We start from the raw sequence: 18,633 nt of genomic DNA on the forward strand, positions 1-18,633 counted from the left end.
TCTCTCCACATAACTGAAGTGCCTCATCCCTGGTACCATTCTGGTAAATCTCCTCTGCACCCTCTATAAGGCCTTGACATCCTTCCTGAAGTGTGGTGCCCAGAATTGGCCACAATACTCCAGCTGAGGCCTAACCAGTGATTTATAAAAGTTTACCATCACTTCCTTGCTTTTGTACTTTTATGCCTCTATTTATAAAGCCAAGGATTACAAAAGCTTTTTTAACAGCTTTATCAGTTGTCCTGCCACATTCAAAGATTTGTGCGTGTGAACCCTCAGGTCTCTCTGTTCCTGCACCCACTTTAAAGTTGCACCTTTTAGTTTATATTGCCTCTCCTCATTCTTCCTACCAAAATGCATCACTTCACATTTCTCTGCATAAAATTTCTATGTCCTCCTGAAGTCTGCCATATCTGCCGAGATACCCCATGATATCTCTCACTGACCATCGAGTGTCCCTCACCATTTGCACTCAGTGTTCACCTGGAGACTGAGATACCTCAGGATATTTCTCACTGACCTTCGAATGTCTACCTGTTACTATCTGATCATGGTCACCTTCTGCAGTCAATTGAGACAGTGCAAAGCACAATACAAGGTCTGTCATTGACTGAAGAGAAGTCCACTAAATGCATCTGTGCAATCATGCACCACAGCTTATTGGAACTGCATTCCACCATGAAGAGCATGGCAACTCCATGGGCTTCTGCAGTTGAACCCTCAGTGACAGGTGTCTTCACACAGTATCTCCTACATTGGTGATATGGTGGCTTCAGGCTCAAATGTACATCATTTCAACATGTTGGGGTGATTAGATTGAGAGAGCCATTGCATAGGACTTCACAAACCTCATTGCAGCCCAGAGGCCTGTTCCCATGCAGTTCAGTGAATGTGCTAAGGGAGTGCCCAGCAACAGCAGCATGCATGGCTGGAGTTGGCATAAATAAGGCTGTTATCTGTCAAGGCAATGACATATCTATCCCCAGGTGCTCCTGTCAGAAAATTTACTAGTAAGTGGCAGATCCTGCCAGCATTGGATGTGGCAGAACCAGTTGCAGGACCACCTCATGACTATGCACAAGGAGGTACAACACCGCTATCACATCCAAGGCAGCCACCTCACTTTTCCTCCCATTGTAGAACTGCCTGGAAGGCACACAAGATTCGGTTCTAGAACACACACTTCATGCACTGTCACCAGGGGGAAGCAATGTGGTAAAACACAGTAAAGATATGTAATCAGATCATCTACACGGTAATCAATTGCATTTTATTTCAACTTTTTTAAGAGAGTTTTCTCCTGATAGTGCAGAATAAGATAGCATCAAATCAAAAATGGGCAACCATGATAATTGAAATAGCACAGAGGACAATTTTGGGTTGGTGCATTAATTCAGAGCATTGTGCACACATGGACAGGGTTGTTAGTGAATTGGGCAACACAGACTTGTCTATGAGATCCTGGTGTACTCCCTTTCCTGGCGACAAAACTGTTTCTACAGGGCTATCTTCAGAATCATTGTCAGTATCCTCCTTCACCCGCTCCACGGTTTAGGCTCCATGAATGGCAAAGTTGTATAGCGTGCAGCAAACAAGATAATCTTCATAAGGTAACCAGGTAATTTGGTGGAACTGAACTGTAAGGTGCTTATTGATCCATCTAGCATTTGAAGCCTATAGTATGTTCAATAATGATTCTGGTGGCTGCATGGCCCTCATTATATCTATGTTCACTTGGTATTTATGGATATTGTAAGAGTGTCTGAGCCAGGCTTGAAAAGAGCAGCCTTGATTTCCTAGGAGACATCCTCCCAGTTTCCCTTAATCTTCAAATAAACCGGGAACAGAGGATTTCCTTAAAATAAATGAGTCATGACTGTTGCATTATCGTGCATTATCGTGCATGATCCTATGTTCCTGGTCACTGACCATCTGCACATTTATGGGATGGAATCCCTTGCTATTCATCAACACCATATGTATGACTCCAGATCTCCACACGGGTGCCACCAATAATGCCCTGATAAAGGCCCTGAAATTTGCAACTGTTCCAACATACACCTGTTGTAATTTTGGTAGAAGTCTGCCGGAATGGGCTGGAATCTATGCCGGAACCCAAATACACAGGGTCTCAGCCTTTCATAGAAGTTTCCTCTGTAGCCAGTTAAGAGTAGAACTGCCGCCTGACTCAAGAATGGTCACCAACATAGATGGGACAGAGACTCAGAATGTTACAGTTCTCATGTCCTAGGCCTTCAGCAGGACCTGATATATATGGTTGACGGATGTATGCCTGGTCTGACCAGGTATTATGGTTGACCAGGAGTAGAAGTGGGCAGCACCTGGGGTTCCAGGCTGGAATTGTGGCCTGCACCCACAAGGACTACATTTTTTTTCTAGGTGAAAAAAAATTCTACAGGGGACAGTTAATGAATGTTTTCTGGGGGATCTAGGAAACTCCTCCCAATGGGCACTCTTCCACCAGATTTTCCAGTTTCTTCATTGGTTAGGAGTCCTGGATTTGCCTGCCATTGGCAGTCAAATTAGGGAACTTCCCCCTTACCCCAGAAAGTCCACAGCATTTGCAGCAGAGGTTCCTGACCGGTCCATCTCAGCATTAGTACTTAGATGCGCCCCATTGCTGATTTTCAGAGCCTAAGTATTTATCATGGTGAAAAAAACCCGCTTGACGTAACTATACACTGTGGATTGACTAATGTTGCATATCTTCCCTGCTGTAATTTGAACCAAACTTCACCTCATCTAATGTTAACTCGGTTTACTTTGAGAGATTGAAGAGATGCACGGGCGAAATACAAAAGTGTTTAGTGCAGATTCCTGGGTTATGCTATATAGAGTCTACAGTACAGAAACAGGCAATTCAGCCCAACTGGTCTACGCCAGTCTTTATGCTCCACATGAGCATCCTTCCACCCACCTTCATATATCAGCATATCAATTATCATATAAGTAGATATAGTGCAGTGTTTGACAACTCCCGTAAAGGTAAGATACTCTGACTAGTTAAGGGTGCAAATTAACGCCACAGAATACAAGATGGTATCTACTGCAAACCCAAATTTGTAAAACTGGGCAAAACTGAAAAGTTGCTAAAATAAAGGTATACCTAACTCTTCTTTTGAACAGTGAGAATTTGTACTTATACAGTCAATTCAATATAGAGAAATGTCTCAAGGTGCTTCACAGGCAGGGAGGAGTTGATGGAGGAGCTAGGAGAGATGATCTGAGGCATGGTCCAAGAGTTAGGATTTGAAGATGGGGAGAAATGTTACAAGGAGGAGGGATTTAGGAAGGGATTTCAAGCCCGCTGACTTGTGATGAAGTTTGCCATTGATGTTCATAAAGGGTTTTGTAAACAAGACAGAGGATTTTGAGATTTGTGCACTGTGAGATGAAAAGCCTATGGAGTTTGGTGTGAACGGGGTTGATAGGTAAGCAGGACAGTGCAGAATACAGTACAGGCATTGTAGTTCTGGATAACTTGGTGATTGTGATGGGTAAAACTCAGGATGTTTGCAAAAAGAGCATTAGAGAAATTGAGCCTGAAGTTGATGAAGGCATGGATGAGAGTTTTGGAGGTGATTGGTATGAGGTAGAGATGGAGGTCAGTGATACCGAGGTGGTTTTCACACCCTCATTACACGATTCTTAATTTAAGCAACAATAGTCAAGTAATCATGCTCTGGAAATACTCCCTTTGGGCATTCATAAAATACTTTAGTTGAACTTGTTTCATACCTTCATGAAACCTTAAACACATTAGTAAGCAAATTGCACAGATGTTTTAATGGCTTGGGGAATAAGGTTGCTTCTCAGCATATGAATTCTCCCAAGTATAATTTGAAAAATTAAAAAGATATAAAATGATTTAATTCCTTACATCCTAGCAAAACAAATTTGGCTGTATGGAGAAATGTCTTGAACTCTAGCAATACATAGAATTACATAAAATGTACAGCACAGAAACAGGCCATTCGACCCAACAGGTCCATGCCAGTGTTTGTACTCCACACAAGCCTCCTCCCACCCTTCTTCATCTAACCCCATTAACATATCCTTCTATTCCTTTCTCCCTCATTGTTTATCCAGCTTCCCCTTAAATGCATCTCTGCTAGTCACCTCAACTACTCCTTGTGGTAGTGAGTTCCACATTCTAATCACTCTCTGGGTAAAGAAGTTTTTTTCTGAACTCCCTATTGGATTTATTAGTGACTATCTTATATTTATGGCCCCTAGTTCTGATCTCCCCCGCAAGTGGAAACGTCTTCTCTATGTCTTCCCTATTAAACCCTTTTATAATCTTAAAGACCTCTATCAGATCACCCCTCAGTCTAGTAAATCTTTTTTGCACCTTCTCCAGTGCCTCTATATCTTTTTTATAATATGGAGATCAGAACTGTTCACAGTACTCCAATTATGGTCTAACTAAGGTTCTATACAAGTTTAACATATCTTCTCAGCTTTTCAATTCTATCCCTCTAGAAATGAACCCCAGTGCTTTGTTTTCTTTTTTTCTGGCCTTATTAATCTGTGTTGCTACTTTTAGTGATTTGTGTACTGTACCCCCAGATCCCTCTGCTTCTCTCCCCCATTTAGACTCTTATTTTCCAAGGAATATGTGGCCTCCTTATTCTTCCTACCAAAATGTACCACCTCACGCTTATCTATAACGAAACTCATTTGCCAATTACACGCCCATTCTGCAAGTTTATTAATGTCTTCCTGTATTTTGTTGCAGTCCTCCTCAGTATTAACCATACCCTCCAATTTGGTGTCATCTGCAAATTTTGAAATTGTACTTCCGATTTCCGAGTCCAAATCTTTTATGTAATTGGTGAACAACAGTGGTCCCAGCACCGATTCTTGTGGAACACCACTTCCTACCTTTTGCCAGTCTGAGTAATTACAGTTTTCTGTTTTGTAGCCAGCTTGTTATCCATCCTGCTACTTGTCCCCTGACTCCATATGCTCTGACCTTAGTCATGTGTCTACTATGCAGTACCTTATCGAAGGCCTTTTGAAAATGCTAAGAGGAATAGATAATGTAGTTACCAGCAGGTTATTCAACTTGGACTGTGAATGCAAAGCCAGAGAACACAAATATAACATTTTCAGGCTTCCAGCAAGACTTGATTTTAGAAGGAGCTTTTCTTACCAATTTTAAAGTTATGACTATGTGGTATAGACTCCCAGCTGGGCAGTTTTTCCAGTGACAATTAACACTTTTCAAAAAGAACTCGATGAATATTTGGTTGAGAATGGGATTGATTAGTATAAAGACAAGTACAGAGACAGATAATCAAATGCTGTGTGAAACATGGTGGGGCCAATTTTTCTGCCGTTCCTACCCCATGGACCCAATATTAGGAGGGCAGCGGGTTCGCGGCGGGGGGTCGACTGGGCGCGTGAAATCGGGGTGCTCCGCATGGAATCGCAGGCTAATTGGATCCACTTACCAGTGCTTCCGGGTTTCGTGCTGAAAAGGTGCGCAGCGAGCGGACTGCGCATGCGCAGCATAGACTATCAGCTGGAGGAGCTCTATTTAAAGGGGCAGTCCTCCACTGACTGATGCTGCAGGAAATAGGAAAAATCACAGCATGGAGCAGCCCAGGGGGAAGGCTGTTCCCAGGTTTAATGATGCCTCACTCCAGGTATTATTGCATGGGGTGAGGAGGAAGGGGAGGACAGAGATCTTCCCCCCAGCGGGCGGGAGGAAGCGGCCTGCCTCTGCCACCAAGAAGGCCTGGCTCGAGGTGGCAGAGGAGGTCGCCTGCATCACCAACATATCGTGCACCTGCATACAGTGCAGGAGGTGCTTCAATCACCTAAGTAGGTCAGCTGAAGTGAGTACACTTACTCATTCCCCTACACTCCGTCTGCCACATCACCGCCCCCACCCCATATCTCCTTCTGCACTGCCAACACTACTCTATCACATCACTCCTCACACCCATTCAAAGCTCATCCTCATCTTACCTGCACTTACTCACCTTGCCAGTACTCATCCCGCCACTACCACTCAACCCAATCCTCATACAATCTCATGGCTCCATCTCATACTCACCCTCTCATGCATCTCTTTCACGGTCAGCCTCACTCAACCTGCCACTACCTGTGCTGCAGCCACAGGGCATGCGTCACATATGTGCAGTAGGAAGCATAAGGTAAACGTGTTGTGAGCATGAAGGGGATGCACAAGGGTGTTTGAGGGTTTGTCATGGTGTTTACCTTTATTTAATTTCTGATCAACTCACATAACATATTATATTGTCACCACTACTGCCACGTCTTTGCGAATCTTGTCTGGTTTGTGCAATAATGCCCTTTCCTGAGGATTACTATGAAGACCCACAACTGATGCCACTCATTGTGTCACTGCAGAGTAGGTGTGGGTGTATTTGCAGGGCTCTTTTGTGCAGACGACTGAGAGACGTCGGTGATGTCCCTGGTGGCACTCTGGAAGGATGCGGAGGAGAAGTTGTTGAGGGCAGTGGTGACTTTGACAGCGACAGGTAAGAAGATGGTGCTCGGGCCAGCCGGAAGCAGCTCGACATGAAGGGGGCTGCAGATGTCCACGACTACATGTCGAGTGACTCTGAGCGCCTGTATGCACTGCTGCTCAGAGAGGTCCAGGAAGCTGAGCCTCGGTCTGTAGACCCTGTGGCGAGGGTGGTGCCTTCTGCGACGCATCTCCTTCTGCCGTTGCCCTCCATCCTGCTGTGCAGTTGGATGTATCACAGCACTGTGTTGTGGGGCTCCATGTGTCAGAGGTGGACGGCGTGGACGGCGAGGCTGGTGATGCTGTTCGTCCTCCGAGGAGATCATGACTGCAGCTACGGCAGCCCCATCCGGAAGATGTACATTTGAGGGGGTCCGCAAGGTAGGCACATGTGTCTGGACACCGGGGTAAGTGTGCAAGTTTGTTAATTTTATTGTTAGGAGGAGGGTGGTGGAGGCCAAACTTTGTTGAAAGTGACAGAGTGGCCTCCTGCAATGAGTGAGGGTCTCCCCCCCCCAACCTGTCAAATTTTTGCAGCTGCCACAGGATGATCACTGCAACACGTCCATTTGAACTGGGAGTGTTTCCCCCAGTATGGGAAACAGTCTCAGTTCATTGCAAAATCCCACCCCTCCTAAAATGTTATGTTAATCAGGTCTGTAAACGACCTGAAATACCTTAATGAGTACTTTAAGTGGCACCCCGCCGGCTTCCCACATGCGGGGGCTGCGTGTGCATGTCAGCGCGTCACTAGGGAACCCGGAAGTGGGCGGGTTGGGGCCGGGCTCCAGACCCGCTCCGGGAATCCCCGTTTTTCGCAGCCCCCCCGCCACGAACGCACCCGCTCGGGGGTGTGAAAATCGAGCCCCATGTGTTCCCAGTTCACCAAAACTGAACACAGCACTCAATGTATGGGCTGTCTAGGGCACTGCACAGTTTTAACATGATGTCTTCTGACTTATGCGCTACTGATCCAGCAATATAATTCAGTGTTCTATTTGGTTTGCTCATTGCTGCTCCATTGTGATTTGACATATGAGCTAAATTTTTCTGCCTATTCTACCCAGTTAAATGCAGAATTTATCAATTCTAGATTTTTCACCTTCACCTGTAACAATTTTTACACCATCCATGATACACTAGTAGCATCCATTATTCCTCCCAATGTGCAATACCTTAATTTGTTTGTAACTAATTCCATTGCTCCCCTACAGATTTTATTTAACTAATTTTGCAGGTTCCTTGCTACTTCCTCCTTTCCAACTGCTCCCCCTCCTTCTAATTTAGCATTAATTACAAGTTTGACCAGTTTGCATTGGATTGCTTAATCCAAGTTAGAAACAGTAGCCTTCTTGGAAGTTTTGCCTGCGTTTATGTAAATCCTTGGAAGATTAAGTTAGATAGAGATCATGATAGTGAAAATTGTTCACAGTCTATTGGAATGAATGGACTTGATGGACCAAACAGTCTTATATCATCTCATCTCATGCCATCTTATGTAACAATAAGTGGTTAGCAGGCTCACGTGATTGTCCTAAATTGATATCACTGGGGCTGCTGCCATTTATATTTTGGCGTTCCTCTTTAATGTTCTATTTTTCATTACATTCTGGTTTCATTATTGCTGCTATGTGAATCATCCTGATAAGATTTCTGTCATAATGATTGTGAGTGAGAAGGACTGCCTGCCAAGAAAGGGAATAATTGGATGGAGAGAAAGCAACACTATGACTCATGTTTTTATTAGATCTGTACTAAGAACCAGAAATAACTTTGGGTCTGATTTTTCACAGTGTGGAATGATGTTTTCTTCTGATGAAATTCTGGAATCTTCACTTATATATGTAAAAAAATTTAAATGAGGAACAGCATTGATTGCTTATTTCACACATTGATGTCAGGCTGTAGGCAAGCCTTAATCTTCATTGCTATATGCATTCACTCACAGCAAGACAGATGCCTCATGGGGAAACCCTCTGATGTGAAATTAACAGTCTTAAACAAGTCATTTTTTTCTAACTTTGCCCCTTTTTCTGTCCTTCTCTGCTGAAAGGATTGAGGTTTGCTAGGGCATGCTTCCAAATGCACCAGTGCCAAACTGGCCTGGACCGACTTCTGACTATGGATTATAGACAGCTGATCTAAGCAAAATTAGCTCAACGTAAACCTGTAATTAGAACTCCAGGCGAGAAAGCTGACCTTCAAAAGGAATACAAAAAACATTGGCCCCACTCGTAGGCACAGCCCATGTTTTTACCCTGGAATCAACTATCAGTCAAAGAATCACTACTGCAAACTGGGCCTGATTACTGATCAGTGCCAAATGACTCGCAACTACCTGTGAAGACATGTCAGAACAATAGGCATTAATTCTTTTGCTTGGCTGCCATTCTAAGTCAATTATATAGGAAAACTACTCCCCAGTTTGGAATGTCTGTGATAAATGGGAAGTCATCAAAGATACTGTGTACTGTGAAATAGGTACAACCCAAAGCCTCTGCATTTAATTGACATTAGCATATTAAAACCACCCTTTTGTTCTGACAGAAACTAGTCACAGACTCACTGATACATATACAATTCCCTATCCATGTACAATGGCAGCAACCAGGCCTTGCACACCAATGAGTTCCAGAACTACATATTTCTCTGCTTTTTCCTGGGATGCAAATATTAGCCAGCCTGTGTAATGTAATCCCCTCCAATTTGCAGAAAACCACTGGAAATAAACAATTTTAACTCTCTATGTGTGCTGCTACTAGTAATCTGATCGAAAACAGGAAAATATATATATTTTTGTCATGCTCGCATTGGAGACGTCCTACAGACTGTTCTCATATAACCTGCTAATCAACCAGCTGGGGTGACCAGCCCCCGGAATTTAGTAGGAGAAGGATCCAATAAGGCGGTTTCCTCTCATGTTGGCCGCACATGATCCTGCTGCAGCCAGGCAACTCAAAGTGTGAAGGAGATGCCTGAGAGCAGGCCGGCACTGGCAGCCACTGTGTTGTCAAACATGACTCCAGTTGTTGCAGGAACACTGCATGAGCTTATACCCAGGGGTTCAAAGCCCTGACCATCCCAACAGGGTGCATTGCCTAACCTCGGAGCATGAAAGAAGGAAAAGAAAGAACTTGTATTTATATAGCTCCTTTCATGACCCCAAAGTGCTTTACAGCCAATGAAGTATTTTTTTGAAGTGTAGTCACTATTGTAATGTAGGAAACGTGGCAGCCAATTTGTGCACTGCAAAGTCCCACAAACAGTAATGTGATAATGACCAGATAATCTGTTTTTAGGTGTTGATTGAGGGATATATATTGGCCAGGACACTGGGGAGAACTCCACTGCTCTTCTTTGAAATAGTGCCATGGGATCTTTTACGTCCACCTGAGAGGGCATACGGGGCTTGAGTTTAATGTCTCATCCAAAAGATGACACCTCCAACAGTGCAATACTCCCTCAGTGCATGTGCAGGCACTAGGGGCTATAACAGACAATGTGCTGCCAATGATCAGTTAAATGGAGGAGTGCACTACTGACATGCACAACACCATGGCTTCACACCACTGGAATTCATCCGGGAATGTGTGGCAACTCCAGGGAGAGCCAGTGGCATGGCAGGATAGATGATGGAGCTATTTCTCAGAAATGTAGTACATACATGCCCTTTTGCCTTACCCCTGTAATGCCTATACATATGGCTAAAAAGTTAGGTTAGCCAGCCAATGATCCCACAAAAGAGGTGCAACCTGCAGCTGGCCCATTTCACAATTTAGCTGCCGTGAGACAAGGGCCACCTCAATTGTAAGAGGCTCCTCTACTATAGGTAGCACCTACAAGAAGCACAAGGTTAAGTGTAAGAAGTCACATATCACATATTGATGCCAAAGAAAGAAAAAGACGGCACTCACACAAAAAGGACTACATTAAAATGCTAGTAGCACTAAATGTTTTGTGTACGGAGACATTAGATATAGGAAAATCCAGGAGTGTTGGCAGGCTATTTCATTATGGTAGCATCAGAGTTAATCCTAATCCTGCCCTCCCCTGGCATCCATGGACTTTCCAACAGAAGACATTGGATAGTGGTCAGGAGCAGGAACCCTAGTTTATTATTTCATACCTCTGAGGTTGTAAGATCTCTTCAATCACCCTGGCTGAGATCAGCTAATTCAGGACAGACTGATCATTGAACTTGTGAACTTCCTAGCATACATGGCTCAGTTACATATTGGGCAGTGCACTTACCAACCATCAGAGGAATGCTAAACCAAGTTTTTAAATTTTGAAAGTTAAATGTTTAGATAGAGCCCAGGCACTTTACTAAATTATATTTACATTTCTAATGATAGAGAAAAATAACTCTCCATTAGCTCTCTTCTAACAGTACACATTTCACCAGCAGTCAGAAGCTGGGAAGCAGGGCTCTACACATATACTTCAATACACATGCATAGAGTCTGTTTTTCCCTAACTATTAGTTCTGTAACTGGGGAAGTACTGCAGCATAGAATTTCAGAGGGTAAATAAGAGTTTGCAAGATCACAAGATTGGCTTGGATGAAGAATACCAACTTTACCATCTTCCCATTACAACACCAAGCTGTTTCTTAAATGAGTTCAGGTCCTGGGGCATAATTTTTACCTGGAGCCAGGAAGAGAGCGGGGGGAAGGTTTTCTGGGCGTAAAACCTGGAAGTAAAGTTGGCAGGTCGGAATGTGCGATCGCGACATAATTGAATTATTACAATTTTACTTCAGCGTTTCCCGCTCGATAATCAACCAGATTGACAGGCTGGTTGCCTGTCAGGCGGGAAAGCAGCTGGGGAGCGGATGCCAGGTAAGTCAGTGTAGATCTTAATTAGGTTCTATTGTAATAAAGTACTTGTTTGGGATGAGCTGCTCCTATGGGTTACGACATTGCCCTTTCCTTTCTGGGGCCCAAGTTTGAATCCTGTCCAACATGAAGAAATTAAACGTTGCACTTTTTTCTATTTGTAAGGGACTAACTTAAAGAAGTTTGGGCAGTTTCAACCTAGTTCCTAATGAGCATAAGTGCATATCACAAAAGTGTCCATAATTCATCACTAAATTGGCAGTCTCCCTTAGAGAAGGTATATGAATTGGTGGTGCAGGAAAAGGATATGACATGTTGGTGCAATAGGGGGTTGCTGTTCTGCGGTTAGAGATTAGAACACATTGTTGCAGCTTTATCCTGCATCAACTCATTCCTTACCAGAGAATGTTTGCGACTGACACTATGTGCAAAAATAATTATTTCCCCAGCATTGAAATCACTTACCTTGATGAACACAAAGTTATTTAAAAAACACCTAGATTGAGGTCTACTAGTCTCTCTTTTATTGTACTGCTTTTCAGGGTTTGAAATCTCGGAGTATCAGAAGAGACAAGCTGCAATGACCGTGAGAAAAGTCAGCAAACAAAAAGGTGAGCGTGTATTCTTGTACTTGTCTTTCTTCCCGCAGACAGTATTACAGAAGAGGAGTTAACTGCTGGGGTAAGAAAACTGCCAGAAGAGCACCCCTAATGGCCTAGTGAGTAAAGGTGCTGCCTGATCTACCACTAAACCCTGCTGGTCAGAAGATCTCAAGTTTGGTTCCTAGTCTGTGCTGAGTAGCTGATTTCAACTAGTCCGCAGCTGGGGCTGAAATCAGATTGTGTGGGAAGTGTGTAGGTATTGACTTAAGACAGGATCGGGCTCAACCTTGATGCCTCGATGGTTGAATGGCCTGCTTATCTCATTTTCTAGGCTCACACAGAGGGCTACTGCCATTCATGGAATTGTTGCCAGCAAAAGTTAGTGAAAAAGTGGTTGAAGATTTGGGGGGAAAAAAATTAATTGCTGGAGAGAGAAGTAGCCGGACTAAGATATAAACATGAGTGTAATTTTCCAACTTTGTGCTGCTAGCAGGGAACTTTGTATGATGGAATCACATATTGGAAATTCAGGATGCACGCTGCACATAATTTTCTGACCATTGGTGGTTGGAAAATAATGTGCAATGCATGCCCAAATTTCCTATACTGCTATGGACTAAAGACTACCCATGAATCTGTTGCCTACACTGTCCAAAACACAAATATTCCACATTCCCAAGGACTGAGAGGTATATTAGGTTAGCACACTGACATTTCACCTCTGAGATCTGGGCTCAAATCCAAGCCAGGATACAGAGAGCACGCCAACAAAACATACTGGGCTGATGCAGGGTTTAGGGCAGATGTGCACAATGGCAAACTAAAATTCCCCTGATGACTTGCTTATTTAAGACAGCTGAGCCAGACAGACCAGGAACAACACAGATTTAATCCACAGTCTGTGCTGAATTAGCTGATTTCAGCTGAGGTACAGCATTACAATCTGTCTCAGTGCCCCTAGGCTAGGCATGCCAAAAGTCAGCCAAGGTTTCTGCTCCTGATCACTATTCAGAGACCTCTGTGTGAAGTGAATATCTGTTTTTTTCCAAACACCAAACTTGAAAATCTCCAAACTAAGTTACTGAGACACCCAAGTGAGTTGAATTTCTGTTTGCCTGATATAGAGTGCACATTATCTCTGTACAGGAACACACCCCATAGAGACTGCCAAGTATGTGCAAGCTTACTGCTGGAGTTTAACCAGCTAATCGCTGAAACTGGTAGATTTCCACAGCTTGTCCACCCAGGACCACCCTTCTCATTGGGGCATTGGCTTGCATAGTTACCTGGAACAAGCACAAAGAATCTCAGTCCCCAAAGATGGTAGCCATGATGTGGAGATGCCGGTGATGGACTGGGGTTGACAATTGTAAACAATTTTACAACACCAAGTTATAGTCCAGCAATTTTATTTGAAATTCACAAGCTTTCAGAGGCTTCCTCCTTCCTCAGGTGAATGATTCACCTGAGGAAGGAGGAAGCCTCCGAAAGCTTGTGAATTTCAAATAAAATTGCTGGACTATAACTTGGTGTTGTAAAATTGTTTACAATCCCCAAAGATGGATCTGCCCCTGTAGTTACTATTAATGAGCCAGACAGACTGGTCTATCATCAACACTGCCTTGGAGTTCTGTAGACTTACCTAGGTCAGTATTAGATTACTGAGTCAACCACGGTGATTTGATTCGATTGCAATCTTACACACCAGGTGTATCTTTGAGCTATCTTGACCCCAAAGAAATCCAGCTTAGCACTGCCCCAAGGAGACTAGTCATTATTTAGTCATTAGACAACAGGCAAGTACAAGTTTGAGCCCTCCATTGGCAGACAAGAAGTACTAGGAATTGCATGTGTGTGTTCGTTGGGTAATGTGAGGATTGGGCTCGATTCTGATGCCCCCCTGACGTGAATAGCCTGCCAAGATCCACCGTCTGGACTCACACGTCAAAATAAGCCATGTGGGCAAAGGTACCGGTATACCTGTGAAACCATAACAAGGCACAATCAGCTCATTCAAGAAAGAGAGGAGAAAAAATGGGAGAATTTAAGAAAGAAACACAGACTGTTATTGATCTGTGAATAGATCAATCAGAGCAATGATAAAAGTTGTCAAGATCTAATCTGGGGGTGAGTAGAAACTACTACACTAAAGTTGCCCTCTAACAGACTTGTTAATACCTATCCATGGGTTGTGGTTATGGACCATTCTTAGTTAATTTCTCTTAAATGCTGAGTGGTTGATAAACCACACCATAATTATAATGTTCTGGATCTGGATTTGTTCAATACAGTCTACTTTGCTTGCTGTACATTATACTTAAGTGGATGAGGCTTTGGAAGAAACGTTTCCCCTTAAGTTTCTGTGGAAACCTGATTTGTTGTGTATTCTAATAATAAGGTTTATTTTAAAATAATAATAAATGTCATTTTTATACCCTATATCATTAAGGTTGGAAGGATGAGATCAAATAAGCAAAAGAGCATTCTTTATTTGAATCCATCTTCAGCTCTTACAATATAGATTTGCATTTAAAAGTGTTTATAACGCTGTTGGTGCTATTTTTAAAATGTATTTGTACAGCAAATGGGCAAGTGTGGATAAAACACCCACAAGATACAGAATAGCTGGAAAAGGCTGACTTTAAAAATAATCTTCACAGCCCTACATAGACATGCTGGGTGACGTAAGCCAACTAACAGATGTTTTACTGTTGGCATTTATGTAACTGAAGGTTTGCAGCAGGCACTATGCCCAAAATGATCCCCCTAAGGGAGCTAGCATCATGCAGATGTGAACAGACTGGCTTTATTTATGTCTTGCTGATTGATTTCCTCTCTCTCGATATGATGTATCTGAAGATACTTTTACACTGACGTGCATCCCAAGCATGATGATGGGAAACATGGAAAAGTGCCTTTATGCAGTTGGCCTTCCAATTAGCCCATAAGTTGTCAGCACACTGGTATATGGGGTATCAGCACTTGGATGTCTTAGTTCTCCACTTGAGCATCACTTTCCTGGAACTCCAGCAGAAATGCAAAAGTGCCTTGAGAATGGCCCATACTTAATAAGACTATACGTAGTAAGGTAAATTGCTAGGCTGAGCAATTGTATGTACGTATGTATACAGCACCACACATACTGGGTAAAGGATTTGACCTAGTCATGCTGAGCTTTTGAAGGACAGTGGTTAACTTAAACTTCAGAAACAAAAGGGTAAAAATGTAGCAAAGTGGATGTAGTAATTAGTTTTTTTTCAATTGAGGAACCAAGGTAGAGAGCCAAGGCCCTTAGTGCAGGGCACCACAAAAGTTGAAAAGTGTAAAAGAGAAAACTAATAACCATGCAGTAGTAATTACCTAAGCCAGGGTTTTAAAAGATTGTGGAAGGAAAGACTGGCTTCAAAGTGAAGTAAATCTAAGCAAAATACCTTTTGAATCTTCCATTTTTCAGAGAAAATACAAAACTTACAAATGATTTGATTTAAAAAGAGTCAATTTTCTGAGCAACATGGAAACTCTCGTAAAGTCACCCTTGCTGGAATACCACCCAGTGATCTCACCAATAGCATCCTGTGTTTCTGCTGTAGCTCCATTGGAAACAGCCGGGGCTTCTTATTGGAATTTGTTTTAGGATTCTTTATAATCCAAGGTTTAGAACAACTTTTTATACAGCAACGTTTTGTAGTTCAACCTCTACTAATAAATCTCCATCTTCTGTCTTCTGCAGGGACATTCTGAATGAAAAAGTCTGCCTAATTGATATGTTATCAGATACTGATTGTTAAGGGATTGTCTCTAAAGTACATACTTAAGCTAACATAAAGCACTCATACTTACTGAAGTAAGGGAACACCTCCAAATGCTCATATATCATTGCAGTTATTACTTCAGATCAGGCTGAAAGCTGCGTAACTATGTAAAACCACCCTACTAGGGTGGAATATAAATATTTTTAAAGTATAGTATTTTTCCTTGCAAAATTGGAAAATACTTTAAACAAAAAGCATTACTCTAAACTTTACATTTGCCTTTAAATGCAAAGTAATGCCTTTTCATGTAAACTGGAGGCAATATTATTGCTATTCATGAGAAAAATGTAGTGCTATATCTAATTACAGAAAAATCTGATAAAGATTTATGATTGATTCAGCCTAGTAGAGGTTCAGGAGAGAATAGTAAATCCAAAGCAGTAATTTCAGATACACCAGGGCAGCAGGACAATAGGGCAAAGCTTCAGGGCTGCAAAGGACAATCTTAGGACAGATATCCGGAAGTATTTCTGTATACAGATAATGATCAACAGCTGGAATGGCTGCCAGGAAAATAAGGTCAAGACATTGGACACATCGAAGAAATGATGGGACTCTGTAATGGAAAGATTCTGGGATTGGTATTTTGGAAGGATGATGTGACGTCTGTCTTGTAATTCCCTGTAGTGAATTGATTGAACAGCACTGCAGTTTTCTCTGTATACAAAATTATTCATCAAGGCTCACTTACATTACATTCACACTTCCCAAGTTTAGCATTAGTGCAAAGCCAAAACCACTTTGCACTGATGTTAAACTTGGGAGTGCAACTCGGGTGTGAAGTTCCAAATGGACTCTGAAGCAAGATGGAGTGAGAGTCCCTCCTCCATAAAGTCTTGCTCTGCTTCGTTCTGGCGGCAGTTGGGGTCATGACTCCTGATTCAGGCTGCATTTACATTACAACTGCAACATTGCTTTGAAGCAAAATCACTTTGCTGTACTGTTGTAGTGTAAATGCACCCTTAGCCAGCTACTTAATATTGTATTGTGAAGAGAATTCAGTAGAACATATAACATTGCCTAATTACTTTTTTTTTTCATTTCAGGAGTGAACTACACAAGGTCATTACCTCCCTCATACCCAGCACCCCCTGATCCTCTCCATCAGAGAAACTTCATGCTCGCTGATGGCATACCTCAGGGGTCAATGTATGAACTAACGGAGCCTAAACGCAGCCAGTCTCCCTTCTGGCAGAACTTCAGTAGGTTAACGCCATTTAAAAAGTAACAGGCCATGTTGTTATGGGAGGACCTAGCCGTTGACGTTTACTCTTGGCAGTTAAAAACAAAATGTGGACCAACAAACAATGTTTGGATCATGGATCTAGTTGATTTAACCATCTTCTGACACCTTCCCTGCTGAGCCTTGGTTCAAAACAACATTTTAGCTAATTATTTCTTAATGTGGGTTCAACTGTTCAAAAAAAACATGTGACAACAGAAAATCAGAAAGGAAAACTGAAATTCAGACTCAACCTTCATCGCATTATTTCATTTGTGATTATGTGAAGCTAGGTGTGCTCTTCAGTGCACTGCAATGCTGCTGTACACACACACACACATACATATTATATATATATATATGTGTGTGTATACATACACACATATATATATGTATCTTGCTTCTGTTTTTCTGAAGGCTTATTTACATATGTACTGGAGTGTGAACGTTTTATTGCTTGATTAGTTCTACATAAGCTACTACAGATGTTTTAATGACTAATAGTGTAGCCATGCTTTTGATGATTTATTATATATCCATGCGCTGATATGATATGTTGTACTGAGTGAACAAATCCAAACTCCATTTGAAGAAGTAAGAGTTTGAGAACACTGGACTATTAGTCAGAGTGTTAAGACATCAGTTACAGCATTTCTCGTACTAGCCATGGAGTTTGTAATTATTCAGAAGGTAAGAGTTAATTAACAGGACCACTCCTCTATCTCTCTACATAGCTGGTTAAGAGCCAATTCTGTTCCTCAATACAGCAAAATTGTTCAACACAACGGATATATAATTCTTACCTTTTGACCAGAGAATCAGTTGTTTAATATGATTAACATTCATTGCTATGTTTTAATCCACATTTGTTACAGTGTTATACTTAACAGTTAATAAGGCTCAATAAGAATCCAATTGCATTTTAACTCTTTAAATTGAGTTGGAAGGCGTAATGTAACACCGACAAGGCTTTGCAGTAGTCAGTTTATACTTTCTTCACCTTGTGCATCCTTGGACATTTGCCGGTGCTTCCACAGGAATGGCATTAACCATCTGATCGATCCCATGTGGTTGCTCTACGACAGGCTCTGGACTATTTTAACTGAAGTGTTTGCAATTCAGTGGAGTTCTGTGTATTGAACACTGCACTACACAGTAGATCACAAACTATGATATGGAGGAACCATTACAGATTAAGGAGTTAAGTTATCTTTAAATATTGTCCTACAGAAATGTTTTGTGCCACAAGTGATGTAAACATTTGCTTTGTGATGTGCTAAAATTTCATTATTTTGCATTTCCAATGCATATGATGAAATCATACATAGTAAAAAAAATGGTAAAATAGCCAATCTTTTGAAATAATAATGGACATTTTTATAGAACTACAGAGCTACTTTTCCAATAATCATAGCTAGATATTATTTTCTAACAATCTAAATAATTAAATATTTATTAAACTAGTGCCAAAAAATATAGAAGTAAAGTCAACAAAGAAAAACCTAGTTAGTATATGATTCAATACACAGGCACTTAGCTATATGAGGGTCATTCACCGCCAACTGACAGATTGTTCATTCCGTGCTGTCGCTATATAAAGGTTGTTGATGCCCTGTAGGTAAGATAGTTAGCTAAAGTC

General features: G+C 42.0%; 1 protein-coding gene across 1 annotated transcript in view; it reads left to right on the forward strand.

Annotated features, from left to right (window-relative positions):
* Positions 1-17,183, forward strand: part of arhgef9a (Cdc42 guanine nucleotide exchange factor (GEF) 9a) — a 212,393-nt gene extending 195,210 nt beyond the window's left edge. Inside the window, exons 11-12 of the mRNA XM_067996679.1 lie at positions 11,901-11,969; positions 16,819-17,183. Coding sequence (XP_067852780.1) covers positions 11,901-11,969; positions 16,819-17,000 — 251 coding nt within the window. The 3' untranslated portion in view covers positions 17,001-17,183. The remainder of the gene's footprint in view (positions 1-11,900; positions 11,970-16,818) is intronic.
* The last annotated feature ends 1,450 nt before the right edge of the window (positions 17,184-18,633 follow it).

Source organism: Heptranchias perlo, chromosome 15, assembly GCF_035084215.1.
Source record: "Heptranchias perlo isolate sHepPer1 chromosome 15, sHepPer1.hap1, whole genome shotgun sequence".
Taxonomy (NCBI): domain Eukaryota; kingdom Metazoa; phylum Chordata; class Chondrichthyes; order Hexanchiformes; family Hexanchidae; genus Heptranchias; species Heptranchias perlo.